At 39.3% G+C, this 22,781-nt stretch overlaps 1 protein-coding gene across 2 annotated transcripts; it reads right to left on the bottom strand.

Annotated features, from left to right (window-relative positions):
• Positions 1–1,234: 1,234 nt before the first annotated feature.
• Positions 1,235–20,507, bottom strand: oplah (5-oxoprolinase (ATP-hydrolysing)). Of its 2 annotated transcripts, XM_015386586.1 has the most exons (28): positions 20,372–20,507; positions 18,845–19,054; positions 18,123–18,314; positions 17,682–17,796; positions 16,294–16,417; positions 15,610–15,805; positions 15,351–15,516; positions 14,258–14,396; positions 14,103–14,170; positions 13,538–13,713; positions 13,319–13,459; positions 13,112–13,224; positions 12,826–12,996; positions 12,043–12,180; positions 11,707–11,845; positions 11,452–11,564; positions 7,698–7,849; positions 7,442–7,602; positions 7,257–7,358; positions 6,991–7,165; positions 6,710–6,894; positions 5,742–5,885; positions 5,532–5,666; positions 4,974–5,123; positions 4,733–4,890; positions 4,490–4,650; positions 4,265–4,362; positions 1,236–2,213 (listed from the first exon to the last, which is right to left on the bottom strand). In XM_015386586.1, the coding sequence occupies exons 2-28, from the start codon at positions 19,013–19,015 to the stop codon at positions 2,061–2,063; spliced, it is 3,936 nt and encodes a 1,311-aa protein (XP_015242072.1). In that variant the 5' UTR covers positions 19,016–19,054; positions 20,372–20,507; the 3' UTR covers positions 1,236–2,060. The 2 variants fall into 2 exon arrangements, with proteins under 2 accessions (XP_015242073.1, XP_015242072.1); XM_015386587.1 differs by lacking the exons at positions 16,294–16,417; positions 18,123–18,314; positions 18,845–19,054; positions 20,372–20,507 and having other exon boundaries at positions 1,235–2,213; positions 17,682–17,795.
• Between the last annotated feature and the right edge of the window lie 2,274 nt (positions 20,508–22,781).

Raw genomic sequence — 22,781 nt, forward strand, 5'->3', positions numbered from 1 at the left:
AAACATAAATTGCCTCCTGATTAAGTGGTGTAGATCAGCTTCATGTCTAAATCGGTAACGCCCAAAATGACATAATTGTGTGACCACTTGTAAGATTAACAAAAAAAAACGAGTGCTTTGAACTGTGCTTTGAAATCAAAACTGAGCTTGGTCAAAGAATTGCAGATCTGATTATAAGCCCTGACCTAAAATCCCTTTGTACCTGTGGGTTCTGTCAATAGCTCGGCAAAAAAAAAAAAAACTTAGGATAGTTATGGTGTTGTGGAAATATTGATCTATATGTAAAAAATTTTGAAATCCCAATTTTATTCTAAATCAACCAAATGGAAACCAAAAACAATTGTGTGTGTTTCATAGGTTACTAGGAAAAGTTTTAGATAATCAAATTTTATAATTTCTCACACTTTAAGACTGCCTAGGAACCCTGTTGTGTTTGGGTTTCTTAATCTGGGATTAGCATTAATGATGCACTGATTGGATTTTTTTCAGCACCATGACAAAATCACCGGTTTGCTTTCTGACCAGTTCCATTATTTCACGCTAAAGTCTTGAACCCACAAAAGAGAAAAGCTGGACAGCAATTGACTATTTAACAGAGGACGATTTGAATCTATTTGAAGATTTGAATTATGTCCTTTTATGCATTAAACCATTCGTCACTACCTCATTTTTCAAACTGCAAAGGCAAACTGACTCTAAATGTGGTATAGTTGCCATATATATATATATATATATATATATATATATATATATATATATATATACATACGCATCTATCTCCCATAACCACCAAAACATTAACGAAGTGGCGCAAGAGTTTATTTTGTGTGTTTTTTTTTTATATATATATATATTTATAAAATGTTTTTAATTAACCTGTTGGCAGCAGGAAAATCAGGTGATTCAAACCTCTGGCTGATTTATTCTGGCATTGCTTTAGATTTCCTTACTACCAGATTTCAGCTTCTTCTTTTCACCTTTTATGTTATTTTTAAATCATTTGATTCTGTGAGGTTTCATTTCTAAGATCTTTAGTTTTCATCAAATATCCCGATTCTTTCATCAAATATCCCGAGTTTTATAAAAACTAAAAGGACCAGTGAGCAGATGTAAAGCCACAGGTAAACTAAATGACAAAGTTAATGAATGGTCTCGGTACGTATTCACCATTACATGGTCTGTTTAGGTTTACTGGGACATTGAGCAAGCCGTTATAGGGAACAGTAATGCATCTTTCTATAAAGAACACACAGCTCCTAACCTTTACTTTACTCGCCTTTAAAACTGAGTTTTAAGCCATCTTCAGTTGGCAGCTTCTCTGTAGGAACTTTGATTCAGGAATTGGTAGGTTCCAGCCTTCTTCTTTCTCTTGTAGCAATCAGATTTCCATCAACAGTCCAGCAGCCATCAGCCTCCCACTGCTTCCCCCCTGCTGGGACCACTATCTCTGTATCAGTTGCCTACGCATGCCTGCACTCCCTCGCCATCCTTTCTCCTTCTGCTCATGATCATTCCTGACACCAAAGGTGGGAGGAGGGGGATCAACGCTTTAACTCCTCTCTGCTTAACAAAACAATCCGGGGTGTGACTACCTGTCACACATCAAGTCTGTATCATTTAAACTGTCTTTATATGAAGAATGTGGATTTTTCCATACTTTTGCACACAGATGCTTTTAGATGAAACATGATGGAGATAAGCCTTCTGTAACAAAATTTATTTTTCTAATCTTCTAAAAGAAGGAAACATAAGATAGTTGTAAATATGGAAGTTTTTTTTAATAATTTTTTTTAAGTAAACAGTTGAAATAGTTAAAATGTGTTCAGGCAGTTATGATTGCACCAGACTAAGGAGTGGAAATTTAACAAAGTAATCCTCATATAGATCAGGAATCTGATCCAACCTTTTGGCCTGATATCAGCTTTCTTTTAAAAATCTTTACTTCTTGCACTATTAGTCTACTAGAAATTACAGCTGTTACAGTTTTAACTTCTTTCTCAGGCTCTCATTTTATTTGATTTCTACTCTCCTCTGGCCTCCAGTTTTCTTTTCCTTTCTCCCTACACTCCCTCTTGTGCCATTCGGTATTCAAAGACGCTCCCCCTCTCAGTGAACGTCTCATTCAGACGCCTTCTCTTGTTCTGAGGTCCCCCGTTCTTCAGCTCCTCGTTCCCAAACCCCCCTCCTCCAGGGGTGTAGAGGCAGAACATGTCCTGTATGGGGAGACAAAGAGCAGACATATGTCTTTAAAAAAAAAAAATAAAAAAATCAATGTTGTTTTACTATTCCTCAATTATAAGATATAATAGGTAGATGTCTATGGTGCAGTTCTTCCTTTTGGATAGGAGGAAAAAACAATGCAGTGACAGATGTTACAATTGGGATCAAATCAGAATAATAACAAAATTAAATATTTAATTAAAGAAATTAAAATGTGCCTCAGATTAATAATCCACATGTGATTATATGGGTTAAATCCCACAAACAGACGCAGTGTAGACAGCAAACATGTTCTTATCTGTTATTTAAGCTGCTGTTATTAATCTTGTCAGCTATTCTTTCTTTTAAAAGCACTTTTTTTGTAACCTGAAAAACTGTCTGTCAAAGTGTTATATTTGCTTCCAGAGATTTTGCTAAAGAAACTAGAACAAAGTTTGTCATTGCTATATGCTACTGATAACGACTGTTAAATCCAATTCGTTTCATTTATTTACTTTTTAAGATAAAATAATTACTACCCTTTTATTTTAAAACTTCTTGTTTTTTATTTTTGAGAAAGAACATCCTATTTAAATTGATGTAATCACACAGCAAAGTTAATTAGAAGTTTAAAGGGCTTAAAATTTGTCATGTCATGTAATCTCTAAAACCACAAAAAAATGTTCCATGAAAAAAAAACCCATCAATGCTAGTTAGAATGTCAGGATTTAAGTAGTTTGTCAAACAGAAATCAGTCAATTTTGATGGAAAATGATTAATACTAATGGGAAGAAAAAAACAAAAACTTCCTCTAATCAGAGAATAACAACTATGCTTTAAAAAAGAAAAGACTCAAATGCAGTTTTATTCAGAATCATTGAGGTGCTAGAAATTAATTGAGAGCAGCGCAAAATGACTCAAAAGAAACCAAAAAAGAGAGTCTGTGCTCCCTGTGTTAGCATGTCTGCTGTTCATCGGGTCTAAAACAACAGAGACTTCAGCCGAACAGGAAACTGACAATATTAGAGAAAGTTTACCGGGTTTATTTTTGAAAATTCTCATCATTTTCATCATGGCACAGGCTGATCCAGGAAACATTGAAGCTTAAAATCTGAGTTAAGGTCTTGACACATTAAATCTACATGGAATATCATTAACAATTCTAACTACGCTAATCTTTGACTAAGAATGTTAAAGACATATCCGCAAGTCCACTATGTAATTATTTAATCTCAATTTAGAAATATGAATTTTATCTTGTCAAACTGTATTTATCTCACTAAAACAGGCTGTAACATCACCACACATTCCTTTATAGAACACATTACATTTTCAGTCCTACAACAAATGAAAAGCAGAACTATAAACTTTCCTGCTGCAAAAACTTTTCTAAAAATAGGTAAAAAATGTCTTATGAATGCATTTGCATTTCTCTCTAATAAGTGCATTTGCCTTCATTTGAGCAGGTATAAAGTATTTAGAAATTATGCACTTTAAATAAGATACGGCTGTTTTTTTCTTATTTAAAACAAACTGCAAATTGTCTTACTAACCCTGCTGAAACAAAGAGAAAATAAACTTATTTGAAGAAAAATGAAAAGGTATAGAGGAGGATTTTCACTCTCCACAAAAAATACAAATGCACAACCCTTTACGCCTATTAAAGAGCATGCATGCGCCCATTTCTTCTTGTGCACACTGTTTAAAAGTTGCTGTTTGCATCACTCATACAAGCTTACTTTCTAAAAGAAGGTTTGCAATTTTTCCACCCGGAAAAAGAACATCCTCTACTATACCTTTACCTTACACAGAGTTCCATTGTTGAGGTGCTTGTAACAGCTGTAATGGCAGCCAGTTTGTTTTACTGTATACGTAGATTTGAGAAAATCTTTATGCTACCATAAATATTTGTTGATACGATTTTATTGTTTGATTTTTAATCAAACACCTGAATAAGAGAAAAAAAAGCACATAATTCTGAATGTAAATCTAATTTAGTCTAAATGCAGCAGGTCTAATGGAGACGTTAAGCAGAGAATCTCCGAACAATCGTTCCTCGCCTTACCCCGGGCTCAAGGCTGACGCTGGTCTTTGCTCCCAGGTTGAGGGTCCGACCATCAGCTCTGTGCAGCAGGTTGAGTCCTGTTGCTCCATCCTCGCCCCCTGAGCATCAGAGGGAAAAAAGCAGGAAAAAAAAAAAAACTCTGATCAACAAGTGAAAAAATCTCAAGACCTTATAAGGAAAAAAGGAAATAAATGAAGGAGATCTGGAGCAGGAAGCAAAGATTACCCATAAGGCCGTAGGGGCGGATGGCTCGTCTTTCAGTCAAGACAGACAGGACAACCTTGTTCCTGAAGAGAAGCTTCCGGATGACTCCATCGCCACCCCGGTATTTCCCTGCACCTCCTGAGCCGGGTCGCAGGGAGAAATGCTCTAAAATCAGCGGATATCTGGACAACCGATGGATACGAGCTGCAATTAGTCAGACAGGAGAAACAAAACAAATCCATGGCGCCAGGAAACTGCCTCCACCTTTTTTCCAAGATCTCTGGATCAGTGATGCGGGTGTTGGTCATGTGAGAGTGAACGCCGCTCCGCCCGTGCCAGCTCGGACCCGCCCCCGCTCCCCCAGCTACCGTCTCATAATAGCCGACTCTCTCGCTGCCGAAGGAAATGTTGTTCATACATCCCTGATCGGTGGAAGACAGCAGTGGTTCAGACATCTGCAATCATCTGGTCAGCACTATTAGAAGAGAACTAACCTATGTCTCACCTGAGAGGCAGCGCACACCTCAAACGCCTTAAATATGACATCAACCACTCTCTGAGACGTGAGCACGTTTCCTCCAACCACAGCTGCATTCAGGGATGGCTGCAGGATGGAGCCGGGGGGTATGATAACTTTGATCGGCGTCAGGCAACCCTGCATGAGCAAAAATAGTTTTGCTGTTGAAGATTCCCTGTCATCCAGGTCATAATCATTCCAACAGAGTTAAACGTTCCTCTTCCCATCCAGGAAGGTTTTTCCTGGATGGGGCGGACCCGTTCATCCGGTTCAATTTGCATGTTTTCTAAGCAAAAACAAGGCTTTGTTTTGGTCCACTCTATAAAGCCTCAAACTCAACACTAATTCTGACATTTTGAATTGAAAAAACTTCCTGGATGGGAAGTGAAACGTCTTCAAACTTGGAAACTAAGTCCAGTGGATTTGTTTTTTTCAACAGTTTTAGAACAAAAATAGTTTTGCCCAACTGTTTTTGTCCAGATTGATAATTATTTCTCCAGGACTGGAAAAACTTTAAACAGGAAGGTCAACATAAACGATTTCTACCTGATTGAGGGGGATGTCCTGTCCGACCATGCAGCGCAGGCAGTAGATGAGGGCGGACAGGGTTATGGCCCGTGGGGCGTTGCAGTTCCCCCACACCTCCGTTCCCGTGCCTGTGAAGTCAAACACCGCGCTTCCCTGTAATGATGAAGGTTCATCATCATCCCTTTACATAGTTTAAAGTTATCCCCCCAGGAAGAAATCCTCGTTCACCTCTTCTTCATCAATCTGAACCCGAAGTCTGATCGGTGTCCCATCGTCCATAAAATCCTCTGATTCCACTTCCAAGGAGCCGCTGTGCTGTCGTCGGCGTGCAAACTCTCTCAGCATGTCCCTGACCGCCAGCTCAGCATTGCTCTGAAACACAAAGGTAACACTGGAACCTGTAGTCACCCTACAAAGGGATCATGTATAAAGGACTTCTCTTAAATAAAATATTAATTCCTTACAGTCCCTTACATTACAGTTACACCAACAGAAACCAGAAAGCAGTACATCATCAAAAGAAGTAGGGATACATAGAAAGATATCTTTGAAGAAAGATAAAGGTTTGTATGGGTATTTAGTAGGAATCTAAATCTATATATGCTGCTATTAAAGACACGGGTCTATTGGGCAGTGTCTCCCAACTTTGAATATCTAGACACTAAAAGGTATGCTCATTCTTTGCAGAATAGTTCAAGCCCTGTCAGATTGAACGGAAAGCATTCTTAGTTAAATTGGTTTGGGTTCTTGCCCATCTGGGAGACGAAAATCTAGCAAGAATGTATCTCAAAGCCTGACGCAGGTTTTCTTCAGGATTTCTCTTCACCTAAAAACTGCATAGCTTCAGATAAACTCCGACCAGCTTCCCTGTCCCTTTGCAATGTCGATCTCAGGGCGGTATGCAGATTTAGCAATTATTTGAAAAAAAGTGCAGAACAACTATGAGCCATGCATTCTACAAATATGGTCTTAACAAAAGAGAGGCAAAAGATAACTGAAATAAACGATTAAAACGTGTGGTAACAAAAACCAAGACTGTCCATTTTACAAGAAAAAACATAATGGTACATTTTTTATTGTTGACCTTCAGTTTAAACTTCAATAAATTACAAAAAAGTTTAAAAATGTAATGTGACAAAAATGAAAAAAGAAAAAAAAAAACTGAAAAAGTTATCGGGAACACTCAGCCTGTTTACCTGGATGTATCCCATGTAGGCCTGGACCACGTCTAAGCCGTAGCAGTCAATCAGCTCTCCCACTAACTGGCTGCCTCTCTGATTGGCTGCCACCTGAGCCCGCAGGTCTGACAGGTTGTCGTGGAGATTACGAGTCCCAGAGCAGCCGGGGTACTGGGCCGGAGCCTTCAGAGCTTCAGTGACGGCTGATATGGAGACGAGTGGAAGAGTCAGGCACAGATAAAACACCACAGGAAAACATCCATGTTCTAAGAGGCAAAGGGAAACAGGATGCGTTTTACCTTCTTCTTGGAAGACTCCCCCAGTGACAAGCTTAAATGAGGTGAAGACTGCCCCCTCCTGCTGAAGGGAAGTGGAGTGGGGGGGCATAGATCCAGGAGTGATGCCCCCAATGTCAGCATGATGCCCCCTGCTGGCCACAAAGAACACAGGCCTGTTGACTCCTTTCCTGAACACCTTGGGTTGGAAGACAGAACAAAGGCGACAGTGAAGGAAGGACAAATATAGGCACAGATGAAGACGTTTAGAGAAGAACCAAAAGCCTGACCGGTGTGATGACCGTCAGGTCTGGGAGATGGCTGCCTCCGGCACACGGGTGGTTACTCAGAATCACATCTCCTTCGTTCAGTTTGTTTTCCATTGATCTGATCTTCACAAACAGAAGGAAAATGGGTCATTAAAAAAAAGAGTAAACTGGTACCCAGTCTGAGTTGATGAGCTCCTTCTCCTCACCTGATACTGGACCGTCTCCTGCATGGCCCCCAGATGGACAGGGATGTGCGGCGCGTTGGACACCAAACCTCCATCAGGCCCAAACACAGCACAGGAGAAGTCCAGACGCTCCTTGATATTTGTAGAGATGGAGGTCCTCTGGAGGACTCTGCCCATCTGCTCTGTAGCAGTGAACAGAACAAACATACACAGATAAATCTATTTCATAACCCCCCCTAGAATCCCCTTCATCCATGTTTTTAAAGTTCCGACCTACCTGCGATGCTCATAAAGCGGTGGGAAAAGATGGAGAGCTGCACGGTGTTGAGCTCAGTGCCAATGGCGCACTGGGTGTCTGAACCCACAGTGAGGCAGACGTTGCCTTCTTCTGTTAGACGGGCCTCACAGGATGGCTCCACCAGGATGGTGCTGATGGTGAACACATTAAAGACATTAGATAGCAACCAAAAAAAATAGCGGGTATATGGATCGTTTTAATGTAAAGGACTGAAAGAATTTTTTTAGATGAATTTGGAACAAACATCCACAAGGATACAACCAATATTATCTTCAACAGATGATAAAAGGCCCAATTCCTTTTTTTAACAACGTGACAAAAATGAATAATGAAAAAGGGTAGAATACTGAAATTATTAATTTCCATCATGGGCTTATATTTAAAACTTTTTTTTTTAAAAACAACTACCTGGTGTTGTATGGTGACAGCCCAGGTCACCATTAACAACACTGGATAATCGTTTGCAATGTAATCACAATCTTCAGAAATGCAAACGTGCATTCACATTATATTTAACAAGAGTATGTTATCAATTGTATCACTTCAGTTCTGTAGGTGCCGATAACAGGCTTAAAGTGGATTTATAGCCACATAGAAAGGCAGAAAAAACTGCTAATAGCCGTCCTGGAAGCACGATCCATCTTGCGCAAATACATATCCATCTGGGTGTCCATAAATAATGTAATTATGGTACTAAAATTTGTTATTTCTATCCTTAACTCACTAGAGAATGATCATCTTTAAAAATATTTTAGGACTTTTGTGAGAAACTTTTGATGCTTTTTACATTTTCTTCGTTAAACTGCTTCTCTGACGTCGTCATCAGACATGCTCAGACAGTCCGGCAAAATATGACTAAACCATGTTTATCTGCATTTTAGTTGTTTCTTTCTTCAGATTATGCACTATATACCATAAGCTGAAAATGAAACAAAAAACATAAAATAAAAAAAGAGACTAGATTTATGTTTAAATCCAAATCCGAAAAGGTTAGCCATTGGAAGTAGCGTAGGATCCCATTTCCTGTGCAGATCAGGCAGAGACGAGTGATAAAACAGAAAGGATTCTAAATAATTCATTTTTTCAGGAAATAAATCATTAACCTTTAACATATTATATTTTAGCACACTTACTATTTTTGGGGAGGGAAAAACGTCATTTAGGTCTTTTTAACAAAATAAAATCCAGGGCGATGTATATCAGGATACGCATGCACAAATGAGCTAATGGCGCATGCGCAGAATCGATCTTGTTTCCGGGACTGATCGGGTAGTGACAGTAGTGTGCAGATCCATGCATACCAGTAAAAGATAGCACTTGTAACGATAGACTCTGAGCATGCGAGCATTCAAGGCTCAGAAAACAATGAAACCCTGGAGCCAAGCATGTGTGCTTGTGGTTAGTGCAGTGAGTTTGGTAAAAACAAAAAGAAAAGGCTTGATTTTTGGCAATATCGTACAACACCAATAAGCACGTGAGGATAATTGCAAACAGAAGTGATAAAGCACTTGATTGACCAGCTTTAACCTTATGCTAAAAGAGCAGCTCTGAAAAATATGCTAAATGAATGAAGTATAAAAAAACATACATTTTCTTTTCTCTTGAAAAATTATGTTTTCAAACGACCTTTTTTCAATCTCCGATCTGATTTTTTTTCATGTCACACTATTTGCGTATAGAGAAGAAGCTTTGACTAGGCAGGGTGGGCAGATCTGTGTAGATTTTTTTTCACTTCTGTTTCTGTGCCATACAGAGATTGAAACAATTTCCCACATTTCACTTGGACAGATTATGAAAAGCCATAAAGAAAAACAAGTCTGTGCAGCATCTAACTCCAGATCAGATAGAGAATGTTTAAATGCCGATATTAAAAACATAAGGAGATCTACATCTAAAGAAAAGAAAAACACCAATAAATGCCTTGGGACAGTTTATATGCTGACTGAGGGAGAGAGAGGTTATTCTCAGAGGGGATTTGGGAAGTTCATCAGTGTTTTTTTCCCCCCTTTCTGTTTTTCATAGAGGTGAGAGATACACTGCGCTTACATGCTCTGTCTGTCCCTCGTTATTTAGTTTTTTGTATTTACCAGGCCTATATTCGTTTTTTCTGCTCCTGAAGTGATAAACTTTGCTTTCTGTCCCTCTTTTGTTTTTGTTTTTTGTGAGGCCAATAGAGGAGCACTACTTTATCCGATTTCTGTCCTCCTAAACTCCTATCGCGAGTAAAGTATTATATTTTTTTTGTTTCACTCATTGTTTTTGCACGAGTCTGTCCCACTTGCTATATATGTTCTGTGTGACTCCAACACTGACTCTTCCCTTGTGAGATTAACAGATTTTATTTTGTATTTTCCCCAAAGCTTTTTACTTTGTAACCACGTCTCTCTTGCTGTCAGACCCATCAAATTGATGCTGAATTCCTGCATAGTCTGACAAAAATAGACATGGGGTCTGTCTCAGTTGGAGCTACGCAAGCCCCCTTGTGTAAAATCGTGTTGGGTGTAATCATCCCCATTGGCTTTCAATGAGCGCTAAACGCTACAACCTCGGCCAACGCAATTTTCTGATTGGACACAAAATCAAGTTCAGTGTGCTCTGGCCTCTAGCCAGAATGTAAATCTGCCGAGTCATGACAGATATCAATAAAAGGGCTGAAACAAGCTGTGACAAGACTAATGATCACTTCGACTTAAACTGGTATAGATTTGTTTATATTCTAGTGTAGGGCTGAAAGATTTAGCCAAAAATCTAAATTGGGATTACTTTCAGCAATTATTGTGCTGGAATTTTAGATGTTTTACTCCAGGGTTTTCAATTACCTTAAAGCTTGCTTGTCCAGAGTCCATTGCTGAAGGACTTTACTGTAAATTTTGTTTGGAAAAAAGCTTCTACTTGCATGCTAGCTGGAGGTTTCCTTCCTTCTTCATGGAAACAAACCCACTCTAAACATATAGTGTATTAGTGTCCTACTCTTGTTAAATGTAAGGTGAAAATTGCATTTTCTTAAATTGTGATTATATTGCAAATGCCAATAATTACCCCGCCCTATTCTTGTGTAAGGTTTTTATTTGATCATTTTCCCAGACATGTTTTCCATTTATACCCTTTATGTTCTGATGCTTTTGGACAATTCCTTAGTTTTCACACCATGACTTGCCTTTTTCAAGAGTGAATGAATGTTTAAATTATCAGGAGATCTCTGTTAGTAGTCTAACTGGCAGTATGCAGCAATAGATGGTAGAGGGCAAGAGCTGCATTTCTCTCCTATGGAAAACCTCACCTAAAGGTCTAGTGGAGGGTGTTCTTTTTCTAGGTGAATCATCAAAATAAGTCATCCTACTAATTGTCAATCATTGCCATCATCATATGTGCTCGTCTCTATCTTCACTTACCAGTGGCGAGTCTGACATAGTGGAAAAATGTCAAATCTTCTTTTGAAAAGTAAGCTTTAATGAGTGATGCAAACAGCAACTTTTAAACAGAGCGTGCATGAGGAGAAATGGGCTCGTGCATGCTCTCCCACACATTTAATAGGCGTTCCTTCTCGGGTGCAGGTATAGAGTTGTGCATGTGCAATTTTTTTTAAGGTTGAGAGGGCGAGCCTTTTCAAAAATTCGTCAAAATCCTCCACTACACCTTTAAATGTTGCCCCTGACAGCTCTGTAAGAAACTTCAAAGCATATTGGGCCACTAATACCCTGATGGTAAGTAAGCAGCCCACGGAGAAGCTTGCCTGTTTTTGTCGATGATGATGGCCGGGCCTTGGATGCTTTTACCACATGGCAGCTCCTCCCACAGATATACACTGGTGCCCATGTAGCCATCTTCAAAGTAACACTTGGTCATCTGCAGGCACAGATGCCATATTATTAATCTATCAAAGAAATATCCGTTATCTGCTTATTTAAGGTGTTAATGGATCAAATGTGTGAAATGTAAATAGTAGGGCGAGATCATGTGTGGTTATAATATCGTGGACTCTGTATACCGTGACTGGTTTGGCTTCTGTGTTTCCCATCTTTGGTTTATGCACAGAATCGATCCCGGATTTTCCACAGCCTCTCACTCTGATGTCGTCCACCACGATGGGTCTGTCTGGGATGGTGAATCCAAACTCCTTCAGATAACTTTACCCAAAAAATATGAGTTATGGCCATGAAGTAAAGCATAAACATGAAGCAATGTTAGCATGAAAACAGTAAACTGCGATATAAAAATATGAATATCAACCTAATGGAACATTATGTCAACAAATACGGACAAAGCTTTCTGTTAGTGAGCAGCACATTGGCACAGAAAACAAGCAAATGATGAGACTGCAGACCGTTTGGTGAAGGCGCCGCGGAAGTCCCCTGCTCGACATGATTGGGCGTGGCTGGGAAATCCGTCAGCTGTGACCATAAGAGCGCAGTCAGTGCCTTGGTAACGCAGGTGGAGGAAAACCTCTGTGGTAATCTGACCGCTGAGGAGGACAAGAGAAGCCTGTCAGATTACGAAACCGTTTACAGTCATCGTTACTTAGAAACAGGCAATTTGGCAAAAAGGTAAAGCAGTTTTTAAAGGTACGCCTTTCTGAATAATACAAAAAAGGTCAAATAAGCTGTTATTGTATCAATTTTCACAATGAAAAGTACATTTCTTAAAAAAAAAAAGCAAACACGATTGAAGAAAACATTCTTAAAAACACATAAATGCAACCTACATCTTTTGCTGATTAATTTCTTTAGAGCAGGAAACTAAAGAGAATGAATTAATCAACAGCACCTGTGGTAAAAATGTCAAAAAAATTTCTTTTAAGTGCTGCTTTTTAAAAAACAAGGTGATGACGAGATGCTGCTATCTACTTTAGTTTGCTTTCAGTTACCTTACAGAGGCTTTCTTTTTTTCCAAGTTCTGATCATGCTTCAGAATTCACCCTAAAATCTATTCTAAGTTATTATAGTCATCTGTGCAGAACGAGCCGACAGGATTAGCATTCAGGTTTGAAAAAAAATTGGATAATAGAGCTTTTCTGACAATATGCAGGAAAAAAGAAGAACCAACTTTCACAACTGTTACTATTTAGTTTTAATAGGCGAATTCATCAGTAGTTTCTGTTGCCTCTGACCTGGAGAAGCCACGTGCACAGAGTGTGTCACGGCAGCGTCTGCAGAGCTCCTCCATCCTGCGGTCGAGCTCGCTGAAGCACTGCTGCTCATACTTTAAGGAGCATGGCTCCTGCACCTCCTCCACAACATCTGCCAGGGCCAGACCATACGCTGACAGCAAACCACTGTATCTGAGAGCGACAGACACACACAAAACCAGATTATCAACAATTTATACAAGCAACTAAATACTCCTGCATATTACTTTCACTCCCTTTGCTCTCTAGAAGCCATTATCAAGCTTACTTATGGATGAAGACGGTCTTCATTCCCAGAGCTCGGGCTATGGCGCAGGCATGCTGGCCTCCTGCACCGCCGAAGCATGCCAGCACATGCTGAGACGTATCATGACCCTTTGCCTGTTAGGTTTGGTGAAAAACAAGGGTTACACGAGGCAGTTCTTTTTGGCTGTTGTAATGAAAGTTATTCCTGCAGAGTTTTGAAGTAAAACACCTGAGTCAGCGCCCTGATTGGCCGGCACATTGCTTCATTAGCAACACGAATGAATCCCATAGCAACCTCTTCCACACTCATCTTTGATTGGCTGTCTGGCATCATGTTCTTCTGCGTTTTGTTGTCCCCATTGGCTGCTGCCTTCATTGGAAAACAGAAATAATGAACCTCTCATTCCATCATTTGATATCTGTCATTACAATAAAGAGCTAAGTCTACCTGTGTTTGGTTTACAGACAGGAAGGTGTTTATCTCCTCAGTGACAGAATGAAAATGTTTCATAGTCTCTTCCAAAGACAGGGGTTCATTCTCTGCAGGGCCGAAGATTTTAGGGAAGAATGAAGGAAGGAGGCGACCCAGAGCTAAGTTAGCGTCCGTCACAGTCAGAGGGCCACCTGCGGAAAAATGAAAAATAATCTAATAATCTAAACTATACAAAAAAAATCTGAAAAATCTGACCAGGAAATGTACCTTTTTAACAAAGGTACATTTGTTTTCAGTTAAACCTAATTTTTCTTAAAAAAAAAAAAAAACATTGTGGAAATCTATGACTTAATCTATGACTTAATTTGTGCCATTTTTTCTTCCCTCCTTTCTGAAGAGTAGGAGGATTATTAACCCAGAGGAGGGGCAGGGAAACAGAGCTGAAAAACTTCAGCTGTGAATTATTGTCCAACAGCCAGGAGATTAAAAGGGCAACTTATAAAAGATGGAGCCTAATGCCGAAAAAGGATTGGCACTTGAAGGAGCAGAAAATAAACACAGAAGCAGTCTGTAATCTCACCTTTCCTATAGCAGGCTGGTCCTGGATGCGCACCAGCAGATTCTGGTCCCACAACAAACATCCCTGATCTGGGAAAAATTCAGACATATATTCTATGACTGTTGGAAAAGAAAGCAAATAAACCCAAAAAGTGTAATCTGTAGGTGCAATATAACCTGAAAAAGAGCCGGGACCCTCCGCCTGCAGCCACGGTGTTGATGTCCAGCTGAGGCGCTTGCAGGGTGACTCCAGCCGTCGTGGCCTCAAACACGTGTTCATATTGCCCTGCGTAGCGGCTCACGTCGGTGGAGGTTCCTGCAGGGTAACAGAATAGAGAAAGATAAAAAACAAAAAAAAACAGGAAGTAAAATATCAATACTGCATAAATATACTGTTTAGTACAAGCGTGTGGGTGCTATTAGGGTTTAAGGTGCACACACACAAAGGTAGCCTCAAACAATTTCATTTTTACACTGTAGAAGACACAGATTTAATAAATAGTCCTCTGCATTCAGTATAAATCCATGTTCTGTGGAGGCCCAAAGTGTCTGAGAATAATAATGAACAAACAGAATCATGATGAACCAAGGAACACAGCAGATAAGACAAGGAGAAGCAGCCAAAAGGCCAAGTCTAGAGGAGCTGGAAATAACACACAGCTTGTTTAGGAGAATCAGTTTCCCCGACAACTATGCCATTTATTGAAAGTCATGGAAAGTGCTGCAAGCAGTTGGACCTGTTAGTGACACAGCAAATACGTGGAAGAAGGCACTCTGGTGAGATGAAGCCAATTTTGTTGCTTCTGGGAAGAAAACCTATTAAAACAATTTAGATTTTGGTGGAGGTTGCTTTCCAGCAGAACAATGACCCCAAATATGCTCCTGTATCTACAATTGGATGGTTTAGTTCAGAGCATCTTCTTGTGCTCCAGTGGTTCAGTTAAGAGTTCAAACCTTAATCCAAAAGTGAAACGGTGGTAAGACTTTATAGAAAATAATAATCACAGATGTTTTCTTTCCCGACTGAGAATTAGCTGTATGCCACTGAATAATGGACAGAAATGTCCCTGTCTAGATAAGCATGTAGAAGCATAGCAGACTTCCAGCTGTTGCAGAGAAATGTGGCTTTATAAAGTGGTATAAAACCAAACTTAAATGAATTTGAATAATAAAAAAAAGAAATAAATAAAAAACTTTGCAAACTATGTTGCTATTTTTCACAATTGTGCACTAGCTCACTGTTTACTAACACCAATGGCTTAGGACTCACCTCCCATATCAAAGCCAATTACAGGCTTCTTCTCCATTTGGCTGTATGAGGTGATGGCGTAGCCCACCACTCCCCCTGCTGGTCCAGACAGAACAGCTCGGGAGCCACAGAACTCCCCCATTGGTGTCAGACCTCCATCGGACTGCATGAACAAGACATCAACATCCTTCAGAAGAAAAGACAAAAATGAGATGTTAGGGAATTAATTCACTGAGAGTTTCAAACTAACTTTAATGCCATAACTAATACTGTGACAGACCTTCAGACCGCCTTTAAAGCCGGCGGTGAATCCTTTTAAATACTGATGGATTTTAGGTGTGAGGTAGGCATCTGCGCAGACCGTGTAGCCCCGAGGGACCGCCCGTACCATTGGCATGACTTCGCTGGAGAGAGACACCTGGGTGAAGCCTAGACGACGGGCCAGAGCGCCAACTGCTTTCTCATGGTCAGACCAGCTGAAACAGAGAGGTGTTTAATGGGAACATAAAACCAGATTAAAACAATAAGTTTCTAGGTAATGTTTTTTTTTCATCCTAGTTACAAACATATCTGTAAAGATTGAGGTAAGAGGCTAAATGCTGCCTACCGGAGTCTGAATCACCCATTAAACAAACATTACAATCTACCATTTCATAATATTTAAAGATATGCAGACTAGTTCCTCAAGAGCAAAGAGATTTCTAGGAATTGTCGAATGTGAAGGTTACATCTAGGGGGAGGGTTGGGGAAGAAAAACATGAACTTTCACCCAGTGGTCTGTATAAGTTACACAGACAATAGAGTAGAGGTTAATGGACGTACAGTGAATCTCCCGCAGAGAGGCAGTTATACAACGGCATATCAACTTCAGGGAAAATATCAAGTTAGAAGCAGGGAACATCTGGTCAGATAGCTACAATAAGATCAGCATGATAAAGAGGGAAAGCCTTGTCCAAGTACTGACGTGTATGAGTGCAGGAAGAGGACGGCTAGGCTGGATATACCGCGGGACAAAACACCTCGAAGGTCTTTTTCTACTTGTTTCAGGTCCAGTTCCTGCCACACCTCCAGAGAATCCCCTGTACTACCTAAAAACACAAAACATGCACTCTGAGCATCATTGAGGACATGCCTATGATAGATTCTTTAAGCTCTAACCTGCCAATACCAAAGACTATACAGAGATAGCAATTGAGGGTTGTGTCCTTGTTGCAGAATCTAGAGTATGGATAGTAAAACAGGAGGTTTATCTGTCAAACAAGGTAAAATCAGCCTCTAAGGCCATCCATTAGCATTACTAGCATAAATATGTAGAAAATATCAGTTCCTATGTGTCCTCCTAAGATATTAACCCTAAAGTTGACTTAGGATTTCCAAAGAGCTGCTAACATTTCCTGTTCTAAACCTAGAAGTGACAGTGGCGTCAGCTGCAGGAGTTTGCCCTGAAATCGAAGGGTTGACCGTTCAAGCTGGCTCTCAGTGTCACTGTGTCCTTGGGCAAGACACTTCACCGGCATTGTCTACTGATGGCGGTCAGAGGGACCGGTGGTGCCAGTGTACGAGCCGCATGGCAGTTGTGGCTACAATGTATTTGCCACCATCAGTGTGTGAGTGTGTGCTTGAATAGGGGGAATGACTGAATGTAGTATAAAGCGATTTGGTCAAGTCCCCTGACTTGAAAAAGCGCTTTATAGGTACAGGCCATTTTACCATCTGATCCGTTCTGTCTCATGATGGACAGAAGATGAAAGCAGAAAAGAATAAAAGCAAATTTCTGCTGGAATCTGTTTAGCCTTCCTGTTACCTTCTGAAGTTTCACTCTTAAAATTAGTAGCCTGAATTCAAATGAATGAAAAGATCATCAAATACAGCAACTGACACTAAAAGAAAGAAAAAAGTTCTTCCATAGAAATATAGCGTATGATGTTTTATGATGTTTTACTAAAAAGTGAGTCTTTCAACCTTCTCCAAAGCTTCCAACTAGACTAAATGTACTGTATTTAACATACACAGGGGCCCCCACTTCACTCTTTGAATGTCTAAATGTAGAGTTTAACTCAGGGAAATCTAAATGTAATTCTACATTTTTAACCTCACACCAAAAGAAAACCATCCAGGAAAAGTTAATTAAGCAAGAACGCACCTAGAATTGAAGTACAAAGTGAGGTTCAAATCTAATGCCTTAATTCCTTTCTTTTCGCTTTTGAATTGTGCAAAAAAAACCTAACATGCAAAGTGTCATGAGACAATTCAAGGTTTTCTAGGTAAAGAAATCTAGCTTTAGCACAAAAAACAACACATACTATACTGATAGAAAAGGGGTTTTAAACAATTGATATACTGTGGAAACACCTGTTACGACACGTTTGGTATTGGTCCTAGGCAGCTGGCAGTCATCTTGGCAGAGGACGACTCGCTCATCCACCTCTATGACTTCCTCATAAAGTACATCAGGGACGGCGACCTCCTGTTTTATGTGCACGAGTAAAAAAAAAAAGGTATCATAAAAAAGCGACTAAAACTGTTCTGAACATATGTAAAGTTGAAACATGCAGTTATGTTTATGGCACGTAGAATGAGGTAAAGCTTTTACTTTTTTGTCTCTAGCTTCTTTCTCCACAGTTTTGTAACTAGGCTTAGTAGATAAGTGACCATTTAAACTGTTAATAGTACAACAGGTCAAGGGGTAAACTCTAGGAGCTAAAACATAATAGCTAAATCTCATACACCTAAAAGAAAGTATCTATACACATATGAAGGATGAATCTAAAAAGTTATGAAATCAAATGTTACCAAATCAAAAAGTCTGGGCCTGGCCTGTGTGCCAATGTGCAGCAGGTCCTTGAAGCCTTTTGTGACCAGGAGTGCGGCCCGTTCTCCTTTCCTCTCCAGCAGGGCATTAGTCGCCACGGTAGTGCCCATTCTGATCCATCCAATCAGAGAGCTGTCGACAGGCTGATCACGAGGAAATGCCTGTCCTGTTTCCTACCATCCGAAAAAAAAACAAAAGTCCAAAAGAAGCATGATAAGGAGGAGTAATCAGAGGTCACAAATGACTAGAGACTATAGGGAGGGGACCATTGCCTTCCAGCTGGACTGTGACCCTAAACATACAGCCAGAGATACAAAGGGATGGATTAAATCAAAGATTATTCATGTTTTCGAGTGGCCCAGTTAAAGTACAGATCTAAAACTGATTGAGAATCTGTGAACCTTGAAGAATCGTTCATAAATGCTTCCCATCCAATCAGAGTGAGCTGGGGCCATTTGCAAAGACAATGATTCAACTTTTTATATCTAGATGCATCAAAGTGATTAAACAGAATTAACCATAGCTGGAATCAAGGTGGAAACAAAATGTAACAAAGTTTGAGGGTTAAACTATCTTTTTCCAAAGCGCTGTATATTTACACAAAGATTCTTACCCTCAAAGCTTTCACAACAACAATATAGTTACGGAAAATATTTACCAATGGGCTGATTTTTTAAAACCATCCATCCTCTAATCATCTTACCTCCTCCAGGACCCTGCGGATTCCCTCGGTGGGAGCGTCTTTGTAGTTCTGTGGGTCCCTGGACAGCAGTTTAAGGACTCTCTCCCGACCATCAGGCAGACGTGCAAACACATCTGTGAAGGTACCACCTCTGTCGATGGCGAAGTCAAACTTCCCTTTGGTCTCAGCCATGTTGAGGAAATACAAGAGGGAGGCTGTTGATCTGAGAGGCTAAAAACAAAAACACCAATTATAAATTCTACTGGTTCCTAGAATTTGTAAAAGTAGATTGGGAGCAGATCTTTTAGTTCCTGTAGTGTGGAACCAACTACCAGTTTTAGTCCTTGAGGCAGACACCCTCTCTACTTTTAAGGCTAGGCTTAACACTTTCCTTTTTGATAAAGCTTATAGTTAGAGTGGCTCAGGTTATTCTGAGCTTTCTCTATAGTTATGCTGCTATAGGCTTAGACTGCAGGAGGACATAGGGACCCCTATTTCATAATTTTGCTTCATTCTATCTCTATTCTCCCACTCTGCAGAATCTGTTAGTTTAATCTCTAACGTTGTGCTCTCTCTGCCTTTTCTTATATTAGCTTTGCCTCGTCTCTGGCTGTGACACCATCCTGGAGAGAAATATCAGCTGTGCTGCTGCCATCAACACCTTTGTTTATAGATGTTGGAGATCGGCCCGTTTTTTCTTCTTCAGTGTACTCCTGTTTCTCTGACTGTGACTGGCTGGATGTGCTCTCGTCATCCTCCAACATGGGAGCTGGCTCAGAGCTTGTCTGCCTGGCTGTGTGTTTCCTGGACGGGGCCGCCTTTTACAGCTGCTTTTTGTATCTCTGCTTCTGTCTCCTTGAACCCCGGTCGGCCTCAGCAGATGACCGCTCACACTAAGCCTGGTTCTGCTGGAGGTTTTTCCTCCCCACCGTCACTACAGGCATGCTTAGTGTGAGGGATTGCATCCGAGTCAATGAGTCGATGCAATCAACTGGTTTTCCCTAGATAGAAAACTTTGAACCAATTTGACTGTATGATCTGGCGAACTTTAAAGTGCCTTGAGATGACATGCTTTTTTTTAATTGGCTCTATATAAATAAACTGAAGTGAAAATAAATAATAATAATAACTGAACTTTATGTATCTCACAATGGAGACCCATCCCCAATCAGGGTAATCACAGGCATTTTCTTTCTTTCTTTTTTTTTTTCTAGACACCCTATTTCCTGCATTTGACCTCTGACCCACAAACACTCCTGCATGTGCCCTGAATGCATCATAAGAGTTCAGTTCATATTAGACTGGATTCAACAATTCCTCCCATGCAAACCCTACTAGAGTCCGGTGGCAGGCTGCAGCTACTTTACAACTATGTGCATAAGGATCACCTTTGTTGCAGCAGGGCTGCAGCAGATCATACCTTGTGACAGCGCTGCATACCACAGCTGCATTAATACAGAGAAACACACAGCGATCAGAGCTAAACCGTCTGTGGCTTTTAGCTGTTTATACGCTGCGAACCCGAACAGCACCGATGTTTCTGCTCACCTGGATCGGTCCTGCGCTGCTGGATCGGTCCCTGTGGTAATCCGGGGTAATCCTTGGTAATCCGGTGACGGGTCTGGGTCTGGTTGTCTTCTCTCCCAAACAGAAATGTCACGTTTGAGGGAGTCGATGGGAGCAGTTTGGGGGAGGTTTAACTCCGCCTTCATGGGAGGAGAGAAGCCCTGGGTTTGAAACCTGAGCTGCACTGAGGAGATGAAAGGAATAAAGGAACCATAGCGTGCTGTAACCACTGAGGTTTGGTTGGAAGCACTGGATCTCATTATTACACCTGCTAATGTGTAACACAGAAACCCTTCTGAAATAAATCTGATTAAAAGGGGAAAAAATATAATATAAAAAAGTTTAAACAACAATGAAGTATTTCTAATAGGCTGTTTACTAAGACACATTCAAAAGGTTGAGACAGAAGGAAAATAAATAAATTATTTGAAAAATACATAAAGACATAATTATGGAGTCAAACTACATCAAAAATATGTGTATCCATGCAAAAAAATGGTGCAAATTATTACTCTATATTTGCTCGTCCTCTCATCAAAATGTAATTTATTTATTTATTTTAAATTAGATTTGTCATTTCTAAAATTTAGTTGAAGATGTATCTGTCTGTTTGCTATGCCCTTATTTTAGGATTTACTAATTTATAAATGATTATGTTTTTATTTGTTAAAACTAACTAAATATATATATGTATAATTATGTATAATTGTATAATTAAGTATGGAAGAGGTTTAGGGCCACTGAAAAAATAAAATAAAAGTTAACTGATTTTAAAATATTATGTCAGTTTGATATGGGAAAAAAGTCAGGATTCTGACTTTAATCTCAGAATCCTGACTTTTTTCTCAGAATTCTGAAAGCTAACAAACTTGTTAGCATCGAGCCATAACCATGTCTGTTTTAGAGACTTGCTCTCTTGTTTTAATGACCTTCTGCTCCTCCATGAATGAAATAACATCACTGGGGACACCTCAGGCACGTAAAAGTCGCCTAATTCCATCATTTTCCACCAGTGTGTTACTGTTCCTCCCAAACAACTCACATCTTTGTTAGTGAAGCTGACATCTCTACCCTCGGGGTGCCCTTCTACATTAGGATCCAAAATTTTGAGATTAAAGTCAGAATTCTGAGAAGAAAGTCAGAATTCTAAGCTTAAAGTCAGAATTCTGATAAAAAAAAAAGTCATAATTCTGTGATGAAAGTCCTGTCATACTGAAATAAAATGTTAAAAAATTAGTTAACTTTTTTTGTTTTTTCATTGGCCTCTTCCGTAATTAAGAGATGAAAAATAGTAAGAATGATCTTTTTTAAATATAGATTTTGTTTTTGATGAGATGTATTAATTATATGGGATATCTGTTATTAATCTATTTATAACAGTCCTCTTTAAATTATGTAGTTTTGAATAAAACAGCATTCCATATACTTATTATTTCAGAAATATAATTTTTTATCTTTTTACTCTTTTAAGCAAAATAACATCTCCCTTTACTAAATAATTTGACTTGTTTAAAGTAAAAATGCACCAGATACACGCACCTACATCTCTGTTGAAAGGAGACATCTTCCGTGAAAAGAAGATTTGCTGTTTTAATGATATTTTCTTTCTGCCGAGCCGTTTAGAGTCAAGTAAATATGGAGTAACAAATATAAGTTACCTCCTGTAAATACTGGTTTCATGTTTTATAAAAGAAAAATATTTATTTTTTGTACCTGGTCCATTCCTACAGGTAATACACTACATGGTAATAAAGATATATATATATATATTTTTTTTCATTCTGATTTGCTGCAGTTAAACAGAAATTTAACCACAAATTAACACTATGCTCTATTCTATTTGTAGTAATTTGCCATACTACATACAATTGTCTTATTGATTTCAAATTACAGACTAACAAAATAATCCATCACTTCGGTGATGTAAAGTGACACATTCAGCCCCATTTACTCTGATACTCTTGAAATTTAGTGCACTTAACCAACTGCATCAAAAGTCATCTTATTAATCATTATATTGCAACATATCTCTGCACATATACAGCTATTTTTTGTGGGCTTTTTGTTTGTCTCAGTTTAGAGAAAATTAACATACAAACAGAGTGAATTCAGTTCAATAAATATCCAATTAATCCTGAAAGGAAATTAAACAAGGACATCTTGAAACACAAAAATACAATCAAAGAAAAAAAATGTGGATAAGCTTAAAGCAGAATCTAATAGATGTTTGATCTATAAAGGAAATCCAACTCCACATAAACACTATCATAATAAAATTCTATTGGCGGCAGCATCATAATAAGTGGATGATTTTCATCAGCACAGACATCTTCCAACAGGACAAGAATACATTTACAATTAGTCCAATTCAATGTTGAAGAAAGATGAGCAA

This window comes from Cyprinodon variegatus, unplaced genomic scaffold (genome assembly GCF_000732505.1).
Source record: "Cyprinodon variegatus isolate N-32 unplaced genomic scaffold, C_variegatus-1.0 Scaffold372, whole genome shotgun sequence".
In the NCBI taxonomy this organism is placed as follows: Eukaryota; Metazoa; Chordata; class Actinopteri; order Cyprinodontiformes; family Cyprinodontidae; genus Cyprinodon; species Cyprinodon variegatus.

Excerpts from the sequence above, each read along its gene's own strand:
- oplah (XM_015386586.1), bottom strand. The coding sequence starts at position 19,015 with ATGGCTGAGACCAAAGGGAAGTTTGACTTCGCCATCGACAGAGGTGGT. Across the intron at positions 16,418-17,681 it reads TACCAAACGTGTCGTAACAG|GTAGTACAGGGGATTCTCTG; the intron begins GTGTTTCCACAG and ends TTGTGTTTTTAG. Across the intron at positions 15,517-15,609 it reads GCTTTAAAGGCGGTCTGAAG|GATGTTGATGTCTTGTTCAT; the intron begins GTCTGTCACAGT and ends TTTCTTCTGAAG.